General features: G+C 50.8%; 8 protein-coding genes across 8 annotated transcripts; 3 read left to right on the top strand and 5 right to left on the bottom strand.

Annotated features, from left to right (window-relative positions):
* Positions 1-204: 204 nt before the first annotated feature.
* On the top strand, positions 205-1,770 carry J7337_011967 (uncharacterized protein; the record flags this gene model as incomplete). The annotated part of the gene is made up of 2 exons (XM_044829500.1): positions 205-297; positions 352-1,770. 2 exons carry the CDS (start codon positions 205-207, stop codon positions 1,768-1,770), a joined length of 1,512 nt encoding a protein of 503 aa, XP_044676175.1.
* Positions 1,771-1,929: 159 nt separating this feature from the next.
* Positions 1,930-2,782, bottom strand: J7337_011966 (uncharacterized protein; the record flags this gene model as incomplete). Its single annotated transcript, XM_044829499.1, has 2 exons — positions 1,930-2,616; positions 2,666-2,782. The coding sequence occupies 2 exons, from the start codon at positions 2,780-2,782 to the stop codon at positions 1,930-1,932; spliced, it is 804 nt and encodes a 267-aa protein (XP_044676174.1).
* Positions 2,783-3,095: 313 nt separating this feature from the next.
* Positions 3,096-4,418, top strand: ARP2 (Arp2/3 complex subunit, actin nucleation center; the record flags this gene model as incomplete). Its single annotated transcript, XM_044829498.1, has 3 exons — positions 3,096-3,117; positions 3,204-3,623; positions 3,688-4,418. The coding sequence occupies 3 exons, from the start codon at positions 3,096-3,098 to the stop codon at positions 4,416-4,418; spliced, it is 1,173 nt and encodes a 390-aa protein (XP_044676173.1).
* Positions 4,419-6,252: 1,834 nt separating this feature from the next.
* Positions 6,253-7,611, top strand: SSN3 (cyclin-dependent protein kinase; the record flags this gene model as incomplete). The annotated part of the gene is made up of 1 exon (XM_044829497.1): positions 6,253-7,611. The coding sequence occupies one exon, from the start codon at positions 6,253-6,255 to the stop codon at positions 7,609-7,611; it is 1,359 nt and encodes a 452-aa protein (XP_044676172.1).
* Positions 7,612-8,925: 1,314 nt separating this feature from the next.
* On the bottom strand, positions 8,926-9,599 carry ARF6 (ADP-ribosylation factor, Arf Arf6; the record flags this gene model as incomplete). The annotated part of the gene is made up of 3 exons (XM_044829496.1): positions 8,926-9,089; positions 9,141-9,287; positions 9,350-9,599. 3 exons carry the CDS (start codon positions 9,597-9,599, stop codon positions 8,926-8,928), a joined length of 561 nt encoding a protein of 186 aa, XP_044676171.1.
* A 1,226-nt stretch (positions 9,600-10,825) lies between these two features.
* J7337_011962 (uncharacterized protein) lies at positions 10,826-12,190 on the bottom strand (the record flags this gene model as incomplete). The annotated part of the gene is made up of 1 exon (XM_044829495.1): positions 10,826-12,190. One exon carries the CDS (start codon positions 12,188-12,190, stop codon positions 10,826-10,828), a length of 1,365 nt encoding a protein of 454 aa, XP_044676170.1.
* An 878-nt stretch (positions 12,191-13,068) lies between these two features.
* On the bottom strand, positions 13,069-14,463 carry J7337_011961 (uncharacterized protein; the record flags this gene model as incomplete). The annotated part of the gene is made up of 2 exons (XM_044829494.1): positions 13,069-14,271; positions 14,320-14,463. The coding sequence occupies 2 exons, from the start codon at positions 14,461-14,463 to the stop codon at positions 13,069-13,071; spliced, it is 1,347 nt and encodes a 448-aa protein (XP_044676169.1).
* Positions 14,464-16,109: 1,646 nt separating this feature from the next.
* Positions 16,110-17,566, bottom strand: J7337_011960 (uncharacterized protein; the record flags this gene model as incomplete). Its single annotated transcript, XM_044829493.1, has 3 exons — positions 16,110-17,279; positions 17,311-17,418; positions 17,513-17,566. The coding sequence occupies 3 exons, from the start codon at positions 17,564-17,566 to the stop codon at positions 16,110-16,112; spliced, it is 1,332 nt and encodes a 443-aa protein (XP_044676168.1).
* Between the last annotated feature and the right edge of the window lie 3,019 nt (positions 17,567-20,585).

The raw sequence follows: 20,585 nt of genomic DNA, 5'->3' as shown, positions 1-20,585 counted from the left end.
AAGCCGGATTTGGAAACTCTCATTCCAATCCACTGTCATGATGAACGCAGGGGGATCGAAACAGGGGTAGTCCACGCCACAGTACACGTGGACCCACCCCCATGGCAAGCTAACGTTAACTCAAGCTACCCCAGATCCTCATCTCGAACCCTCAACCTTACCCCTTCACAACCCATTCTATCGACGAAATATCCGACCGCCAACATGGCCGGTATCAGACTCCGCGATGTCAGCGGGTATCTGATCTTGCTCATCGCCATCACGACCCTGGGGTCGTTGCAGTTCGGTTTTCACCTGGTACGTTCCCTAAACCTCAAATCGTCGTGACATAGGCTAACTAACTTATCTTAGGCTGAACTCAACGCACCCCAGGATGTCATTACATGCCGTAAGAAATCGATCTCCGCCCTCGACAAGATCAAAGGACTGGTCTACAAGCCGAAAGACGACGATACTGGTTCCGGCTTCATGCCGCACTGTATCCCTATGGACGAGGCTTCGTTTGCGACGGTATCTTCCATCTTCATGCTTGGTGGGCTGTTGGGAGCTTTGGCCTCTGGACCCTTCTCATCGAAGCGCGGACGCCTTCCTGCGATGCGCATCACAGGTCTTCTCTATTTGTTCGGAGCAGCTGTTGAGACCGTCGCAGGAAGCGTCTTCGTCATGGCGCTCGGTCGCTTGTTCGCTGGTATCGGTGCTGGAGCGTCGACTGTCGTTGTCCCTCTTTACATCAGCGAGATTGCACCGCCTAAGGAACGTGGGCTGTTTGGCTTTATGACGCAGATCTCGATCAATTTTGGTATCTTGGTGGTTCAGACCATGGGATTCTTCCTGAGCTACGGCACTGCTTGGAGATGGATCCTCGCTACTGGAGTCTTCATTGCGACAGCTCAGACTTTGGGTCTCTTCGTTGTCCCAGAGAGTCCATCATGGTTGGCGGCGCAGGGAAATTCGCCCAAGGCCAGGCGGACCCTGCAGAGGATACGTGGAAACGGCTACGACATTCATGAGGAGACTGAGACTTGGGACTCAGATGATCGTGATGCTTCCGAGGAAGATGGCTTGCTTCAGGCGGATAGTGCCTCCGAATCACCATCAAAGGGCCGGACTGAGCATCTTGGATTCTTCGAGGTACTGAAAGATCCTGATACCAGACCTGCAATCGTCGCTGTGGTGGGAATCATGTTTGCTCAGCAACTTTGCGGCGTCAACTCGATCATCATGTACTCCGTGTCTCTTCTTGCTGACCTACTGCCTGTTTCTTCGTCGCTGCTCACCATTCTCGTTTCCGTTGTTAACTTGTTCACTACCATCGCATGCGCTCCTCTTCCAGATCGTCTCGGTCGCAAGACCTGCCTCCTAGCCTCGATTATTGGACAAGGTAGCAGCGCTCTCATCCTAGCCATCTCAATCATCTTTGGAATCAAGATCCTCTCAGCCATCGCTGTCGTGGCCTTTGTCGGCTTCTTCGCAGTTGGTCTGGGCCCGGTCCCATTCCTGATCTCCTCCGAGCTAGTCGGACAAGAGGCTGTTGGCGCCACGCAGAGTTGGTGTCTCGCTGCTAACTACGCAGCGACCTTCCTGGTCGCTCAATTCTTCCCAATCGTAAACTCAGCTCTTAACGACTTGCTGGGTGGCCACGGATGGGTCTATTTCATCTTTGCAGGTCTAGCCGCTGGATCTGCTATCTTTGTGTTCTGGAACGTGCCAGAAACAAAGGGCAAGAAGGATGTCGCTGAGGTTTGGGGCAGGACAAGGCGCGTTGATTAGAAGCCTGCGACAAATGCTGCCTTGACTTATCGTCAGTAAACGATCACGACTGTATCAAGCGTGAGGTACACGCACGGAATGATTTCTTTATTTGTATTCAAGCAGCGTACTAGACAGTCGCAGATATGGCTCTACAGATAGAACGAGGCGCTTGCTGATTTACCGGAAGATCTTCTTGCTGCGGATCATCTGCTCCAATTGCATGACGCCCGCCTTGACTCCGTCAACAATGTAGACAAGGTTACCGTCAGCCTTGCCGTACTCCTCAATAGCAGTCGATCGGATGATCTCCTCCAGACCAGCCATACCACCGCATCCCATGAGCACAACCGACACTTGTCCCTCATTGAGCAACTTTCGAGTGGCCTCCTTGAGCTTCTCCCTTACCTTCTCCGGAGGAACAGTATGAAAGTCACCCGCCGTAAGCCCAGACGAGAAAACACCAGCAAACTTGTTATTCACACCATCCTTCTGCTGTCCAAGAAAGTTCTTGACACCATGCGACAAGTGATCCTCCCACCACTTCCCAGTAGTGACAATTCCCCATTTACCTGCATTGTCCGGCGCAGCCATGAGCGAAAGAGACGTGAGGATACTCGCTTCAAAAATACCCGTCACGGCAAGATGTCGATACCTAGTCAACTTTGACACCAGGCAATGGACGCTGAAGCACGCAACGAGGACGCCGTCGTACTTATCCGACTCAAGCTCCTCCTCGATCTTGGGGTCATCGAGGACGGCCTGCGTGCTGCGGTCGATGCCCTCCTGGTCGTTGATGCTGTCTGGGGCGGAGTGGGGAGGGGCTGTGTAGGTATAGATCTCAACTGACTTTTGTGACACATCAGCCTGTGTAGAATTTACTACTGTTTTGCCTTTAGCAGTCTGTGTATCATACGTCTGGTAGTGACATTTGGCGGATGGCGTTGGCCATTCCGTCTGTCATGATGGTGGATGAGTTTGGGTTTAGGACGAGGATGCGGAGATTCCGCCGGAGGAAACGGAGCTCGGACATGATGGATTACACAAAGACTTGACGGTAAGCAAAGTAATATGTATATAGCTTGATGAAGCTCTAAAACTGTCCCTACACTTAATTCTCTCACTTATCTTGAGAGGGGTCTCTAGTCGACAGGACGGAAGCTAAACAGCTCGCGGGGCGCCACGTGATCCGCCTCAGCCACCTCTGACGACGGTCGGCCACTGAACCCCACTACTGACGACCACCTCAACCTCCTCTAAGCTGAAGCTCCCATATACCAACACTACACCTCCTCGGCCTCACAACCCTCCCAATACACATCCCCCCGCCGTGGTCCATCGCTATAATGTCTAACCCTCCACCCATTGGTAAGCTCCTCCCCTCCCCCCGCAAGCTCCAGAAGCTCCCCCATCTCTCCCCTGACGCAAGCTGACCTCGAACCTCTACCGCTTAGTCCTCGACGGAGGTACCGGTTTCCTCAAGGTCGGATATGCCGCGCAGAACTTCCCCGAGCATCAATACCCCTCCATCGTAGGCCGGCCGATCCTTCGTTCCGAGGAGCAGACCGATAGCGATGTTGTCATCAAGGATATCATGTGCGGTGACGAAGCTGCCGCCGCGAGGACAATGCTCCAGATCAGCTACCCCATGGAGAACGGCATCGTTAAGAAGTGGGACGATATGGAACATCTTTGGGATTATACCTTCTACGAGAAGCTCAAGGTCGATCCTACGGGCCAGAAGATCCTCTTGACGGAGCCTCCTATGAACCCTCTTAAGAACCGAGAGAAGATGTGCGAGGTTATGTTTGATAGATATAATTTTGGCGGTGTCTACGTCGCCATCCAGGCCGTTCTGGCTCTATACGCTCAAGGTGGGTTTCCCCCGAAGCTCAATACTTCTTGCGCAAGAGTTGGTTGCTAATCAATGCGGTGTAGGTCTTAGCTCCGGTGTCGTAGTCGACTCAGGCGATGGTGTCACACACATTGTGCCCGTCTACGAATCCGTGGTGCTCAACCACCTCACGAAGCGATTAGACGTAGCCGGCCGAGACGTCACGCGCAACCTCATCAAGCTGCTGCTGCGCCGCGGCTACGCCCTCAACCGAACCGCCGATTTCGAAACCGTCCGCCAGATCAAGGAGAAGCTATGCTACGTGTCGTACGACCTCGAGCTCGACAAGCGCCTGAGCGAGGACACCACCGTGCTCGTCGAGGATTACACCCTGCCGGACGGACGTGTGATCCGCGTCGGCAGCGAGCGCTTCGAGGCGCCCGAGTGTCTCTTCCAGCCTCACCTCGTCGACAGCGAATCCCCCGGCCTGGGCGAATTCCTCTTCAATACCATCCAATCCGCCGACGTGGACATCCGCTCGTCGCTGTTCAAGGCTATTGTCCTGTCTGGCGGAAGCAGCATGTATCCCGGTCTTCCGTCGCGATTGGAGAAGGAGCTCAAGCAGCTGTGGCTCACACGGGCGCTGCAGGGCAACCCTGAGCGCTTGAGCAAGTTCAAGGTGCGGATAGAAGATCCTCCGCGACGTCGACACATGGTGTTCCTTGGTGGAGCGGTGTTGGCCAACATTATGGCGGACAAGGAGAGTATGTGGGTTACTAAGGCGGAGTGGGAGGAGGAGGGTACTAGAGTGCTTGAGAAATTGGGACCGCGATAAGGGAAAACCTCTGAACAATTGTTAGAGGGGAAGGTATTTTGCGTTCAAGTTAGTTTGTGGTAGACAGCAAGAAAAGACGCTATGAAGATCATGTTGTCTTGACTGGGGGTCTTGACTGATGTCAATTGAGCCAATTGACCAATTCAGACAACTTTCAATGATGAGACCATTGAAAGCGATAGCATGAGAAGTATAGTTCATGATGATTCCAGAAGAGTGTCCAATGTAACCATCACCAACAAGCTTGACACCGTAAAGCCAGCTTAGTCATCACTGAAATGTGACAAACAGTCGCAAAGTTCCAGAACACGAGGCATGAATCTCAATCATACCAAACACCATTCTCACCTTTATCCCGTGTCGCAAACCCTCCCATCGCCAGCGCAACCGATCGCCATCACAGCCTCATAACCATCTTATTCCCAATCTCCACAGGGTGGCTCCGCAGCGATTACCCCATATCGCGTCTCTCTGCCCCCAAAGGAATAGCGATCCGCGCCGCAAGAGACTGAACTGAAACTGAAGTACAACGGCTGCAGTTCCCGAGAAACTTTACAGCGCAGTGCCGTTTTTATTAGAGTCTGCAGCGCCAAAGTCAAAAAAAGGGCGCAGTTCGGGATTACACACACTCGTATGCGCATCCTATCAACTCTCACGCGTCGTGCATTAGGACGAGGAGGCGAGAATCTATTACCTACGCTCTATTACGCCTCCGGTATCTATTCCTTTATTTCCCCGCGCGGGGAAACCTTTTCCTTTTTGAATTGATACGATACACTACGGATACGGACGGGCACATCCAATCTCCTTCTCCTGTGGGTGATACTCCACTCGCAAATCATTGAATCCCGCTTACGGGGACAGAGAGGCAGAGGCAGAGAGAGAGGAGACAGTGCTCGGAAGGACCGTTCCGTTTTTTGTTTTTTTTTTGTGAGGGTTCCCGGCGCAAGCAAATGAGTGTAACGAATCCGCCGACGGGGGCTTCGGGCCCGGGATCCGTTGGCTTGGGTGCCGTCAGGGGGAGTTTGAAGCGGAGTGTTCAGGCGTCTTTTGAGGGTGAGTCTGCTCTATTTCCCTCTCTCTCTCTACCTCTAATAATCCAATCCAATTTCTCTCATCTTTTTTGGGTTTGTCACATCTCACGAACATATACATCGCCTATCTAAACGTTCCTTGTCTCCTATATCGGTCACTGCACTAGTCTAGCTCATCTGTTGCATGCATTTTGTATCTCTTCCGTGTCCATTCAATATTCATTCTCAATTTCCACGTACATAATCTTGTTCGTCAGCTGCTCTGATTTCTTTTTTTCTTTTTATTGTCTTTCTCCTCTTCTTTTAGAGTCTCCCTTGTTTTTGCCTCACTGGGGGTTTGCGCCGCATACTTGTCCAAAGAGGGAAAAGATTATCCTGAGGTGTCGATCGACTCTGAACAACGACTTGCCTGACTCGAACTCTCCTCAACTCAGCTCAGCTCAGCCCAGTCTCAGCTCAGTCTCGGTTCTTCCGAGCTATCAACAAACTCAACGTCTTTTTAAAAGTCTCATCAGCTGAAGCGTCTTGTCTTGTCTTGTCTTGTCTTGTCTTGTCTTGTCTTGTCATCGTCCGCACTTTATTTAATCTTTCGGTGTCTCGTTCTCTTTTTTCCGTCTTCGGCGTCTGACAAGCTTCCGTTGCTTTTTTGTCATTGCATCTGTGGACCTCGACCAGCCTTTCACATTTGGCCTCAATCACTCACCATCGTCATCTCACTCGCTCACTCATCTCTTCTGTGCCAATGCCGAGTGGTTAAACGCACACTTCACCAACCGAGACTCAAGCCTTGATCCTCGGCGATGCCTCTCCGTCCTCACATCGGCCTCGGGTTTCCTGCTCACGCTTACCAAAAACGTCATGTAGAACCTCACGATCGCTCAACTGGGTATCAGCCCAAAGTCCGAATCACAGATCGTTACCGCATCATCGGCTTCATCAGCTCGGGTACCTATGGACGGGTATACAAGGCTGTTGGCCGCAATGGCAAGCCCGTGGGTGAATTCGCTATCAAGAAGTTCAAGCCCGACAAGGAAGGTGAACAGATCAGCTACACGGGCATCTCTCAGAGTGCGATCCGTGAGATGAGTCTTTGCAGCGAACTTCATCACATCAATGTTATTCGTCTTTGCGAAATTATGCTTGAGGACAAGTGTATCTTTATGGTCTTTGAGTATGCCGAACATGATCTATTACAAATCATCCATCATCACACACAACAGCCACGACATCCGATTCCCCCGGCAACCATCAAAAGTATCATGTTCCAACTCCTCAACGGATGTCAGTACCTACACATCAACTGGGTTCTTCACCGTGATCTCAAACCAGCCAACATCATGGTCACTTCATCAGGCGAAGTCAAGATCGGAGATTTGGGTCTAGCACGTCGATTTGATAAACCACTTCACTCACTTTTTAGCGGTGATAAAGTTGTCGTTACTATCTGGTATCGGGCCCCCGAACTAATTCTCGGTTCATATCACTACACGCCTGCCATCGATATGTGGGCTGTCGGATGTATTTTCGCCGAACTTCTTTCCTTGAGGCCCATATTTAAAGGAGAGGAAGCCAAAATGGATAGCAAGAAGACGGTTCCCTTTCAACGCAACCAGATGCAAAAGATTATCGAAATCATGGGTGTCCCAACAAAGGACAAATGGCCTCTATTATCTACCATGCCCGAATACAACCAACTCAACACTCTCGCCAACTCCATGGCTTCATCTCACCACAATCATCACAGCCATCATCATCCTCATCACCACCACGGCCACTACGGATCCCGCAACCCACCGCCCCCTCCCCCAGGCGGTTCGAACCTCGAGAAGTGGTATTACAGCACCATCAACCACACCAGCGCTCCCGGCGGCACACCACCACTTGCCTCACTCGGCTCAGAAGGCTACAAGCTCCTCGCCGGTCTTCTAGAGTACGACCCCGCAAAGCGTCTCACAGCTGCACAAGCCCTTCAATCTCCCTTCTTCTCAACCGGTGACCGTGTCAGTGCGAATTGTTTCGAGGGCTGCAAGAACGAGTATCCTTGTCGACGTGTGAGTCAAGATGATAACGATATACGGACGAGTAGCCTTCCGGGTACGAAGCGGAGTGGATTACCGGATGACTCATTAATAAGGCCTGCCAAGAGGCAGAAGGAATAGGGATCCAGGGGATGGGCCAGACGGATTGCTCGTCCTTAGGTCATTTACCCATCGATCATTCGGTCTGAACCATTTATTCGCCCTTCGATGGTTTACTGCCAGATTGCGCACCCACCTTCGTGTTTCTGTAGAAGGTGTGCAACGCATTTCCCACATCGTCAGGCAAGGAGAGGATTGTATCATTGATTATTGTTCGGCGTGGTATGGCGTTTACGTATGCACGGATTACGGTTGTCACTTTTGGGTTGAGCGGATAGATAGATCGGTTGTTATAGCATATACCCGGCGTTCAATACAATGGAGATTGGTTCACTATAGCGTGTTCGTGATAAAGGTGAAGGCTGTATGGTCCATCCTTGAAAGGACAGCGGGTAGTAGCCCTCACACTGACGATCTGGAATGGCATTCAACAAAGCCTCAGCCGATCTGCTATATACCAGAGCTGAGGGACGACTATATAAGAGTTTGAGTTGCACTGCTGTCATCAAGAAAGCAGCAATCCCGTGCAGCCTGCGATGGGCTGCTAAGCACAAGGATCCATGGAAAGTTTAAATATCGTCGTATTTGTCTCTCCATCTCACTAAATCCACAACCACAGATTTACCCTTCCAACCATCCCACATCATCACCCCAGAAGAAATAAAAAAGGGTGCCATATCATTAGAACAAATACCATAAAAAAGGGGGCCCAGTGACATCATTTTTCACAGATTCTCTTCTCTTTCACCAACGATACGGAAAACGCATAAAAACAGCAAAACGACAAAGATTTCAACAATACAAAAAAGACTTTCGAGGTCGACATGCCTCAGATACGTCTGCCTATCTCTTCTCTCTCTCTTGTTCCACAAACTGCCTGCTCCATCCCGTGTGAGTTATCTATCATTTTGGTTGTGTGTGTAAAGTTCCTCCCCACATCCCCCCTTCATCAAGAACAGTTTCAAGGTTTGACTTCCAACGCGAGAAGTCAGGTAAAATAGAAGAATTAAGAAAAAAGAAGAAGCAAAGATATGATAAACAGTCCGGGTATTTCAGCAAATTCGGCGAGTTGTTTTTGGTGTGAGGAGTTTGGAAAGGGCGTAGTGAGGGTTTGAGGGGTGATTTCTCCTTGGGGAGTGGAGGGCTGTTATGATCCCGAGATGTGGTGTGGGCGAAATCATCCTCCTTTACCTCAAGCGTGACATAGCTTGTAACTCTTAATATCGAGATGCAGGCTCGGGAGGTAGAAAAGAATTCGGGATCGTTTCGAGATAGCGTGGTAGTGAAAAGCCCTCAGGGTGAAGACGAAGAAACGTCGCATGACTCGCTCCTCGTCTACTTCTTAGCCGGAGTCGGAGGGGCCTTGACATTGTTGGACAACCACGCCAGACCCTCGAGAAGACCCTCGCCCGTGGTGGCGCAGCTGGGCACCACGTACCAAACCTTGTCCTTGAGCTTGGAGAGCTGGAGGGCCTCGGTGACTTCTTGGGGTTTCATAGCTGCACCTCGTTAGCGACATTGTATATCGGGTGTTGAAGGGAGACACATACCCTCTGCCAAATCTTGCTTGTTGGCAAACACGAGTAGTAGACTGTCCTTCATCTCACGATCGTTGATGATACGGTGAAGTTCTTGTCTGGCCTCCTCCATTCGGTTCCTATCGGAAGAGTCGATAACGAAGATAAGACCCTGAGTACCTGCACCCCCAAAAGCATCAGTATTGACTTCACCCCTAAGCATCCTTTGGACCGTTACTCACCGCTGAAGTAATGCCTCCACAGAGGACGAATCTTGTCCTGACCGCCGACGTCCCAGACGTTAAACTTGACATTCTTGTACGTAACCGTCTCGACGTTGAAGCCGACCGTGGGAATCGTGGTGACGTCCTGGCCGAGCTTGAGCTTGTAGAGGATAGTTGTCTTTCCGGCAGCGTCGAGACCGAGCATGAGGAGGCGCATCTCCTTTGATCCGAAGATCTTGCCCATCATCTTTGAGAATTGGCCGCCCATGATTGCGGCTTGTGTAGAGGGTGTCCGGTTATGTTTTATTCGGTATGCGCTCGTGGGTGGTGTGATGTGATGTGATGTGATGTGGTAGGAATACAAAGGGAGTCGAGTTGAGTTGGGTTGTCGTGTTTCGTTTCGAAGCCTGCTCGATGCGCAATGTGTCAGCCTCGCTTCTCGTGTGATACCAATAAGACAACAACGCTCTCCGATGCAACGGGAGGACCAGAGAATGGCGTGTCAGATTGCAACAGGTGATGATTGATGTAATTGTTGCTGTCTGACGTTTTGTTCGCCAACGAAAAGGCGAGAGATCTTGACAAAAGCAATCAAGGCTCCAGATTTCTCGTATCTCCCCGCTGTTGATTCCCAGGATTGGCTCTCGAGTCGTTTGTTGATTGTCGCAGATAGAAAAGGACCCAATACATACAATACACCTTGTGCTGCTTCGTCGGCGCGTATCGCAACGTTTGTTTGTTTTGTTTATCCGTGTCGCAAGGTCGTTTCGACAGGAAGGACTCCGTAACTTGGCGGTGTCGTTTCGATTGAAGACGTCGACGTAGACGTAGACGTAGACGTTGGAATACTACAGTATCAGAGAGAAATGGATCTAGTATCAAGCAAGCATCAATCAAATCAAATCAAATCTGGACTCTTCTCTTTTTCCCCCCGTCAGGGGAAAAAAAGGGACGGACGGGTCAATCCCTTCTTGTTTGCTGCTTCCCTTCCCCTGGCCCTGTGCTCCTCTCGGCCTAGCGCCCAGCACGGGGCAACGACGCGGGCGGGGACAGTTGACAGCGCCAATCCCTTGCTTCCCTTCTAGCCCTTATGACGATAGGCCACTTGGGTCCCCTGTCCAGTCCCTGAAATGAGATACGGTCACTGTAAGGTACCCGACCTGGCCTAGCTGGCTCAAATTCCAGGCCGTGCAGCCATAAACAACATAACCTTACCGACAACCATCAATCAATTGTATCCGTTTGTCCAGGGTCAACACTAATAACCTCCGAGGCTCTCGTCATTAGCGTAGGCCTCGAATCACTTCACTTCGGTCAACTTCATATCGTCCCCAATATCAACGGTAATAATACTCAATTGATGCTTGCTATTGCGTCGTAAGCAACTGCTCTATGGTCTGTTTTCCTGGAAGCCTTATCATATCCACTGCAACGTTATCATTAAACGCACCGGAGCATATAACAACTCCTAGCACATATCTCGGTTTAGTCGGGCTATGCTCTGTATTCAATCACAAATCTCCTCTCCACCTGCTGCAGTGTTGAAGAGTCGTTCTCCCCCTCAAACTTGAGATTGACCTTGCCGTCGCTGTCCATGCTATGAACCTCCGCCTTGTAGAATGTGGTTGTGTTTGGATACAGCGCCAGCACCACCTTGCCTGATTCCCAATCTTTCAACGTCGAAGCTTGGCTCTCGGGCGTGATGGGAATCATACTGCTGGCACTTGATCGGTACTCCTTCTGTTTGCTCTGATCCTCGGGTTCTATATCTAGGACCTTGTATCGTCGGCTTTTGCCCTCACCCATCACCTGCGCGACCTCACCAAGTATCCAGTCTGATGTTGTATCCCCATTCAACGCTTTGGGCTTGAATGCAACAGCGTCGCCTTTTGAGAAGACAACTTTGGACTTGTTGTTCCCGGATCCGACACCGCTCCCAACTGACCCCTGAGGCTCGACACTATCGGCCTTTGGAGGCATGCTATCACGGTCTCGTTCTCTTTCCCTCTCGCGTTCTCGTTCCCGTTCTCTGGCTCGGTCACCATATTTTCTTGCCGATCCTCCAATTGGACTCGGCACGGGTGAATCACCAGCCCCGTCAAAGTCGTAGAGCGAAGATGCTGCCGCCGCGCTATCTCGAGCATTCCTCTTACCAGGCCCCGCTGCTTGAGCATCCTGCTGTTCCTTAGCGTGCACCACGGCGCGCAACACTTTGAGCTGCTCGATAGTATTTTTGAGTGCTGACATGTTAGCCTCCGAGTGCTTAACCCCTGTCCGACATAGCTGTTCCATCTCTTTCAGCGAGTCACTCGGAATCTTCTCCAAGTCCATCGTACCGACTTGTTTATCCATCGTGACAAGCTCCGTAAGACTGTCATTCTCGGCATTGATTCCGGAGACAATCTCCCCCACTTGACTCTTGCACAGCTCCCATATCTGTACTTCCTCTCCATGTGAATTACCGTTGTTACGGTTGGACGCCCGTCCGCTTCTGTTTCGTTGCGACATCTCGCGGTTGTGGCGCTCCGGCTTCACCGACTCCGGCCGCGGGGTATTATGTTCACTTCTCGGCGACCTCTTCGGCGTGCCCACGTCTGAGGTGATATCCCGACTATGGTTCTTGGTCCTCGACTTTGTCGGACGGTTTGGGGTCGAATCTCTGCTCGAAGGATCCTGTCGCTTCGAGCCTGATCGTTTCGGCTCCGGCGTGTTGGAGGACTGGCGCAGAGACTCTTGAAAGCTATTCTCCCTTGAGTGAGTACCGCTTCGCCTAGGCTTCAGGGGAATCTGGTAGTAGGGGCCGAGATCTTCTTGGAGGTTCTTGAGTTCGTCCCGCGCAGGCTTCTGCCCGTTAGCCATCCTGCCCCGATACCACCGCCTAAACAGAATGTTGCGATGAGAATCAACCCGAGGAAGGAAACATTATGACGACGAGAGGGACAATGAAGAGACGAAAGCAAGCGCAATTGATCAAAAAAAGGGAATTGAAGCACATAAGATTCATGAATTCTATGAGAAAAAATTGGACTAACCTGAGTTAAGAGAGGCCCGAGTGCTCACAGGCCGAGGCGGGATGGTATGGGGAAGGAAAGGCGACTAAGACAGAAGGCGCGTCGCAGATGAGAAGGGATCGGCAAAATGAGCAAAAGAGGAGAGAGGCTGTGACGGATTATATAAGTGAATAGAGTTGGGTTATTATACCATGCCATGAAGTATGTGAGAATAGAGTTGAGGTATAATTGAAAGCCTATTATTGTTCAATAGTGTAGTCGTCGGGTATCATGGATGTCGTGTCAATCGTGATGGTGCTTAGTCTTTCTCTAACAGCTGAGGCTGGTGATCCATTGCCAAGGGAGCATCCTCCGCGGCAGAACAAAAGGCGGTGAGGAAAAGACGTGCCGCATTTGGAGGGGCTTGAGGGGAAGCTTGCTTATCATGACAACGATAAGGGTGTGAATTTGATATCCGATGATTATTGGCACTGTATCATGATACCTCATGGACTGTAAAGCATGGTGTTGAGATGTAAATGGCACTTTATAACCTGATATTGACTTTTGCATGGGTGCATGTTGTATTCGAAGCTTATTCATATAGACCAGTAGACATTGTGTGTATGTTTGAACTCGAAGTTACTTCTCTTCCTTATCAAAGCTGTCCATCATGATCTTTGTTCCTCATTAAAAGTATATCTACCACAAACACCATTTTTCACACTCACCCCACTCCCATATCATCTATAGCTTCTCCTTCTCAGAATCGTCAATCTCACAAAACGCCTTGAACGTCGTAAACTCCTCATCCTCCCCCCCCTCACTCTCAAGCACAAGCTCCGCCGTAGCGCCCACAAAGTACACATACCCCTCCTTCATCTCATAGCTCGTAGGCCCAACAGCGATCCTCCCCTTTCCACCCGTGCAGATGACAATGCTAGGTCCCTCGATAGGCTCAAATGTAGCCTTTGCGCCATCCCCGCGGAGCAGGGTGCGCACGACGCTGAACTCTTCGATGGGTGGGTCGTACAGCACTACCGCTGAGCCGGAGCTGTAGGCGTTGCGGTTGAGTGTTGCGTAGGGGTATTCGGTGGGTGTCATCTTTTGTTGCTCGATGGGCGCGAAGTTGTAGGTTAGCATGTCGACGAGTGTTGAGACGTCTTTGAACTTGGGTGTGAAACCAGCGCGGACAACGTTGTCGGAGGCTGCCATGCACTCCATGATGTCGCCGGAAATGTAGGCGTGAATGTCGTCGGCGACTAGGAACAAAGCCTCGCCAGGCTCCAGAGTGACAAAGTTGAGGAAGAAGAGCACGAAGCATCCAATGTCGTCGCCAAACTCGCCATGTGTTCGCTTCACGAGCTCAGCGAGCTTCTCGCCAGAAGTAGCAGGGACACCACCACCAGCGAAATCAGCGCCCTCCTTCTCAGCCTGCTCAACAAGCTTGGGCATTTGCTCAGCAATATCCTCAGCAGACGAAGCCATCAGCGCGCCAAAAGCCTTCTTCAGAAACTTCTTCTTCTCATCCGTAACACCCTCATCACCATCCTTAGCAACCTGCGCAAACTCCTTGGCAGCTTCTTCGCCCACGAGCGCTCTCAGCGCAGGCACTGTCTCGAGGAAGTGAGCAATCTCAGTGAGGGGTCGGAAACCGCAGAGACCCTCGAAGGGGGTAATGGCGATGGCCATTTCAGGCTTGTGGTTGTCATCGGGGTAGTTCTTTGCATCGCGAGCGTGGAGTTGCTCGGCGAGCTTCTTGTTGGGGTGGGCTTGGATCGAGAGCGCCTTTGCGATGGAGAGGACCTTGAAGAGGAAGGGGAGCTTGTGGCCGTAGTGGGAGGAGATGGTTTGCGAGAGGAGTGACTGGTTATCCTCGCAGAGATCGAGGAGGGTTCGGCCGGTGTTGAGGTCTCGAGAGGGGTTCGAGGGATGAGTTCCCATCCACAGCTGCGCAGACATTAGTATGCGCTACAGACACATCATGTTGATGCTCACCTCTGCGTATGGAGTATCAGACTCGATCTTCAGGTCATCAGAGGGCGTAGCGGCCGCAAATCGGGCAGCGGCAGAATCATTGCCCTTCTTTCCCCAGGCGTACGAGTTGACACCGCATTGTAGACGAAGTAGAGGAACCTGCATATTTGCGATGTTCGTTGTTGGCGGTGAATGCGACGATGAAGCTATAGCTTAGCTTGGGGGGGTCAAATGCCTAAAAACGTAGAGCAAGTCTTTGCCTTGGATATAAATCTTCTAAGCTATCAATCGCAAAGAAGAAGAAGAAAAAAGATCAGAAATTGCAATGGAAGTTGGCCAAACAGAAAACAGATGATGACAGCAGTTATGACGGAGCCCATGGAGGGGAAGTCAGAGCATTACATTACCCTTCAGTTACGTTAACCCCCCATCACCCAAATTTAGCTCCCCCTTCCCCTCCACTGAACCACTCTAGCCACTATAACAACGGCACACGAACGTGGTGATTCCGGGCTCTTGTAGGGAAAAGTACCGGAGTAGCTCCGTTTTTAGAACGTCCAAGAACCCCGCTGTGGGCCTGAAACTATCGACTCGTCTTTTTCCTATTCAGGGTAGATCTCATTCATGTGATGATGAGCCTCATTACACGATATCAGGGGTTTTATATTGCAACTCAAGCGCTGTAATTTGATGTGAGGGCTATTCGATAGTCTTGTATCTAATTACTTGTCTATCCCTCGGCTTTCAAATTTGCCAACAGTCATGTGGAAGACAATTCACAACAAGATTGGTGAACAATGGGTACACATCGTAAAGATACATGTTATTGAAGAGCAGACTCACTAATGAGTACTCAATGCTCAAGGTGCCGCATACATGTACACAGGTGCTTCGTCAAACGACGTCAGCTCTTTCATCTGACTTAGCTTAGACAAAGTCCGGTCATTCATTATCCCATCCATCCACTATCCGCCCAGTTCCTCCTCTCAATCTTGACTTTCACCATTTTTTGTTGTCCCAAAACAAAGCAATGTACAGACTTATGCACCCAGCAGAACATAACAGAACAGAACACACCAAAACACCTCGTTTTCCTTCTCCCCAAACTTCAAGGTCTGATAACTCGTGTAGTCCGGGCCCAATGGTATGACCGTGTTCACCGACGCAGCCACCTGTTTTCTCCTCTCTTGTACCAAAAGACTCCAAAATCAAGGGCTGCAAGGCAATGCAAGGCCCTGGGGATAAAACGCCAGAGGAGGTCAAAAGGTAAGAAAAGAGCGATATGCTACATAATTCGACGACCAATCATGCAAATAAAAACGGAAAGACAGAAAGAGAGAAAAGAAAACACGTAACTCATGTATCGGGGTGGGAGTTAAGACTCGACCGAGGCGCCACCGTGGCACAAACCAACGCTTGACGTGCTTCCCCGGTGAACGCTGTGCTCATCGTCTTGCGAATTCTCTGGAGGACTAATAGCCTCCCAAGTCGAGGTTGTTCCGACGGCGGGACGATCGATGAGTAATTCGTCCATGACAAGCGAGCTGGCATTGGTAGGACATTCGTCCCATCACAGCATAGAAGTGCGTTTTCGTGCCTCGTCAACGACCTCAACTCCGTTGACCCCGTAAAGACCCAAGCCATTGCAACAACAGACAGTGAAATGCCAATGGCAATGACCGAAATGCCTGCCCAGAAGAAAGCATAGCGCACTGTAAACCCTCAAAACCGTGTATCAATGCAAGCAAACAATGTACAGTGATATTAGCCGCAGCTAATCAAGATTCCCTGCTTCGTATCAAACAGAGATATCAAGCTCGCAGCGTTCCCGTGGCCTTGCGGTAGCTGTCTGCAGCGGTATCTGCCCCAACGCTTCCAAGATCGCCAGGAGGCATCATGTAAGCTGCAGATTGGTGCGTCATGTAGTGCGTGTTGCCGTGGCCCAGCGGGAAGGACGATATGCCACCGCTGTTAAGGGTGGGCATGTCGCGACGAGCAGTAGTTGAAGGTGCCGCAGTGACTGAGCTGGTTGTGTCTATGTAGCGGTACGTCATCTCAGAGCCCGGACGCATAGAATCGGTCTGTCCCAACACAGATGCATCCGAAGGACCAGTGCAGGAGTAGTAGTCATTGCTTTGGCGGCCGTATTGATGAGCGAAGTTCGCAGGATACGAGGGCAGACAGCCCGAGGTGGAGGACATGCTTGAGGACTCGTAACTTGTGTAACTCGAGGGCGCCTCGGAGGTGCTGCTCACAGGCGACGTCTCCGATGTCGAAGCTTGCGACGACTTGCTGCTGCTGCTGTAGATAGAGCTACCAGAATCGTTCTTGTAAGACGATCCCATCGAACTGGGTAGCGCAGTCCGTCCCACTGGTGCGGGCAGTAGCCTGTCCCCCACGTTGACACTTGCTGCCATGTTTTGGAAACCAAGACTCTTCGAGTCAGTAGGGAGGTTCTGATAACCCAGGCTCTTGGTGGAGTCTGGCATCATGGTCTGGTACGCGAGGCTTGCCGAGTCTGTAGTAACTGGAGCAGGTCGATGTACCAAGCTCGTGACAGTGGTTGGACCACTGTAGGCGTAGTTTGGCTCCATGTCCACGCAGAGGGCAGACTTGCCTGTCGTTCCAGGGGCGATTCGATGGCTCATTGCATAGTCCGATTCATGGACTGAGGAGTAAGGTGCTTGGTACATACTGTTGTAGTAGCTCTGATCATCCGCATATCCATGGCCCCAGGTTGCAAGGGGGCAGTACGGCTTCGCACCATATCCATAGGCAGTGGGAGTACGATAGACGAATGGATCACTGGTGTAAGATGGCACGCCATCAACATAAGCTGGGGCAGTCGAGGGTAGAGACGATACGGCAGAACTTCCTCTCGCTTGGTACTGTCGAGAAGCTTCAAGGCTGTAATTGAAGCCTTCGCTCTTCACAATAGGTGCTTCATGAGACGCAACCTGGTCCATAGTGTAAGTAGTAAACTACACAGCATCGTTCTACGTGAAAACATACTCTGAGGAACTGGCAAGGCTCATGGCCTGCATTCTTGCAGTTGGTGCATGGTCCTCCGTTGCCAGTATCGCCACTGCAACGAATCTTCCTCTTTCGACACCGACCACACTGAATCTGTTGTTAGCACGCTACACAACTATGTAAGTCTCGCACACACACCACACACCAGGTAAGGAAGGGGATGGGGGAGGTTTGCACTTACTGCTACCGCGATGCGCTTCCTCTGGGGAGTCACATCGTCATCCCTCTCGCTCATGATAGTTGCCCTCGTGTCAGGATGAATGGGGTAAGCAGCCCCCCGACGTTCCGGGTATGAGAAGATATTCACCCGGCTCGGCCCATATCGCCGCGGATCTGTCGAGTAACAGTTTTGACTGACCATTGTGCCGATCCAGTTACGGGTACTCAGGTGGTGAAAACGAAGGACTGGAGTCTGGTTCGAGACTCAGAGTGGCTGCCTGACGAACTGCCTCATAGAGATTGACAATCTTCCTTGTTGGGTGATGTCTTATCACAGGAGTAGGCTCAAAAAAGATCCCCCGGCTGTGAAAAGACAAAGTCCAAAGCTTGAAGTCGTTCCCGGATTGCAAGCACTCGTCTGTCGGGAGTCTCGGTAACCAAAGAAGTAAAGCGAACAATGAGTTTGTTGTCGATTTGTTGAACAGTTGAGAGAAAGATTAAGATTGCCAGTTCCCGTCAACTTCGGCTTGAAAGGATTTGGAGTTTTTGAGGAGGCAGATATCAACAAGACCGAAAGAAACAAGAGATCCAAAGACCAGAACATCTGCGGCCCATGGCATCCTGATATACTCCGTACCACTCACTGACTTAGACCGCTCCTGGGTATGGCCGTTTGGATAGTGTTTGCTCGCCCAAGCTCAACGACATCTTCCTCTTCCTACCAATAAACGGCCCTAATCTTTGGCAGCACCGAGTAGATCCACATCAATCAGGGAGTTTAGAATGATCGAGGCACCTCCTCCGGTGCTCTGTGCAATGGGCCACACCTCGTACAACAGATGACATTTGCCCAGAGCCCTCCCTCAACGTCCTCGTCACCTATCAGCACTACGCAAAAATTGTCTGGCTGGAGGCTACTAGTTATGCGACAAATCCCACGGCTAACAGCAGGTGGCTTGCATGATGGCAGGATTACCATGAGGCAGCGATTCCCTCACTATCATGGCATTGATGGAGCGAATCCAAACGGGCCTCCAACCCAAAATGGCAGCAGCCAGATCTAGTTGATCGGTCTTGGGCTTCCCCAGATCGTACTGTATGAGATGCAGATGGCCTGGGCTGGGCTGAACTGTTCAGAACCTGAAACGAGCATCCCCACACGGAATGCCTCTATCTGGAGTGCACTGAGTCGTGTTGAAGTCAGAGAAATTGCTCTTCAAGTATACAGTTGAGGGTACGACTGTACTGCCATGCCATACGACACTTGAAGCGAGACGTCGGCCGATAAGCAAGCCCGTGCAGATCTGACACTGCAACAACCGAGCTAGTCAAAGATCCTAATCCGTTTTGTTTGTCAAACAGCTCCTGTTCCTGTCTTGGAACAATGGAAGCACTCAAGTTGTAGTCAAGACGAGACCGCCTTGGCCCATCTCAGCAAACGGATATTATGTCTGGGGGGCAAACCCCACCGAGACACAAAACCTTGACAGACAAGGTCAGGCCTGCAATGGAACCATGAAACCCAGTTGTGAATCTAAACGATTAACTGATCTAGCCTCCGTCAGAACTTGGAGTGCAGAGATATCCTTCGCTTGTCGCGCAACGTACGCTAGTCGTCAAGAATGCAATTACTTGCTGCTTGTGATCTAGTTGTGTAACGGGCGTGCACCACAGTAATCGACAGGTACTTCGGTATATGAAGCACGCACAGTAGACTTTCAACCATGAAGCTCTGGACCCTGTCCCTTGCAATTGCCTTGTCTGATCTTGTCTTAAACACGGGTCATCTACAATCCATGCCATCGATCAACGAATCTCGATAGAATCGCAGCCTCTCAGACCTCTTAACCCGGTAGCTGGGTGGTGGTGGGTCTATAATCCTTGTTGGTGTGTGCGGTAATGTCGAAGCCAAGATACTTTTGCAGATACCAATGTTTCGACTACAAACACCTGAAAACGTGGTTGAGAAAGCATCTAATGCTGGTGCCCATGAAAAGAAACTCTTCCCGTCAGTCCAGGGGCGAGACTGAGGCACAAAGTCACCTCACACACCACAACAGCCATCTTAGGCCATTAAAACGCTGTTCGACTTGCTTTTGACGTTGCTCCATGAATTTTCTTTTCTCACGGCGAGGCTTTGCATGTGTATGATGATTCTGCTTCAAGGCCCGCTCAAAGTGCAGTATCCTATGGCCTTCGTTTGCTTGTATGAGGTACTGTGCTGTTGACATTGGTCCCAACACAAAAATGAAAGGCAGCACACAAACAGCATAGATTATGATCACAGCTTGACGAAAAAAGGTATGCCACCGTGGCGATGGTTACACAAGAGGACGTCTCCACAATGAGCTGGGTTGTCTGGTGTTAGATCTGCAGAACCAGGTCACAAAGGATTAACCTCCCAGATGCTCAAGAGCCACCAATATGCAAAAAGCAAGGAGTGCCAGCCAGGACTCTTATCCATATTAGGGACAGGCCGCTAAATAGTGCGTGTCGGTGCGAGTGTAAATATAGTGTCAAGGCCAAAGCCCGTATTGGGGATGCATTGCAGAAACAAAGCCAAACACTAACCACGTCTAGAAACCATGGGAGCCGATAAGACCTCAAGGTCCGATGACTTGCAGTTGGAACAAGCTTGAGTCTGCGCCTGCGCATCGAGAACAGATTTCAGTAAAGACGCCACGAGAGACGGGCAGATGCTCTTCTACAGGGATTTGGTACCAGTGGCGGAGGTCTTGTCCTTGTCGTTCGTGTGGCGCGATGTCTTGCTTGCATCAAACGCATAGGGCTTCGAGCTGACACCTTCGGGGCTCTTCCAGGGCTGAGGCACCATTCCACATCAATGGCGCTGTTCGAGTGAATATCCACAAACAATAGAACTGTCTCAAGTAGTAGAAGCAAAGACAAGGTCGTTTGTGAGATCTCTCGTCTCCAAGTCCATTGACCGAACGAAGCTTGTACGAAAAATCTCAAACTGACGCAGTAACATAGACATCGTTCGATGTCTTCACTTCATTTCATAGCTGAATCAAACAACCGTTCTTTTGAGTCAAGGCGATTTCAATTGGTTCTGGGTAAGCCTTCTCAAGTCAAGA

Source organism: Fusarium musae, chromosome 9 (genome assembly GCF_019915245.1).
Source record: "Fusarium musae strain F31 chromosome 9, whole genome shotgun sequence".
NCBI classification, from domain to species: Eukaryota; Fungi; Ascomycota; class Sordariomycetes; order Hypocreales; family Nectriaceae; genus Fusarium; species Fusarium musae.
Note: the sequence above shows the minus strand (reverse complement) of the source record. Positions and strands in the feature narration are given on the sequence as shown.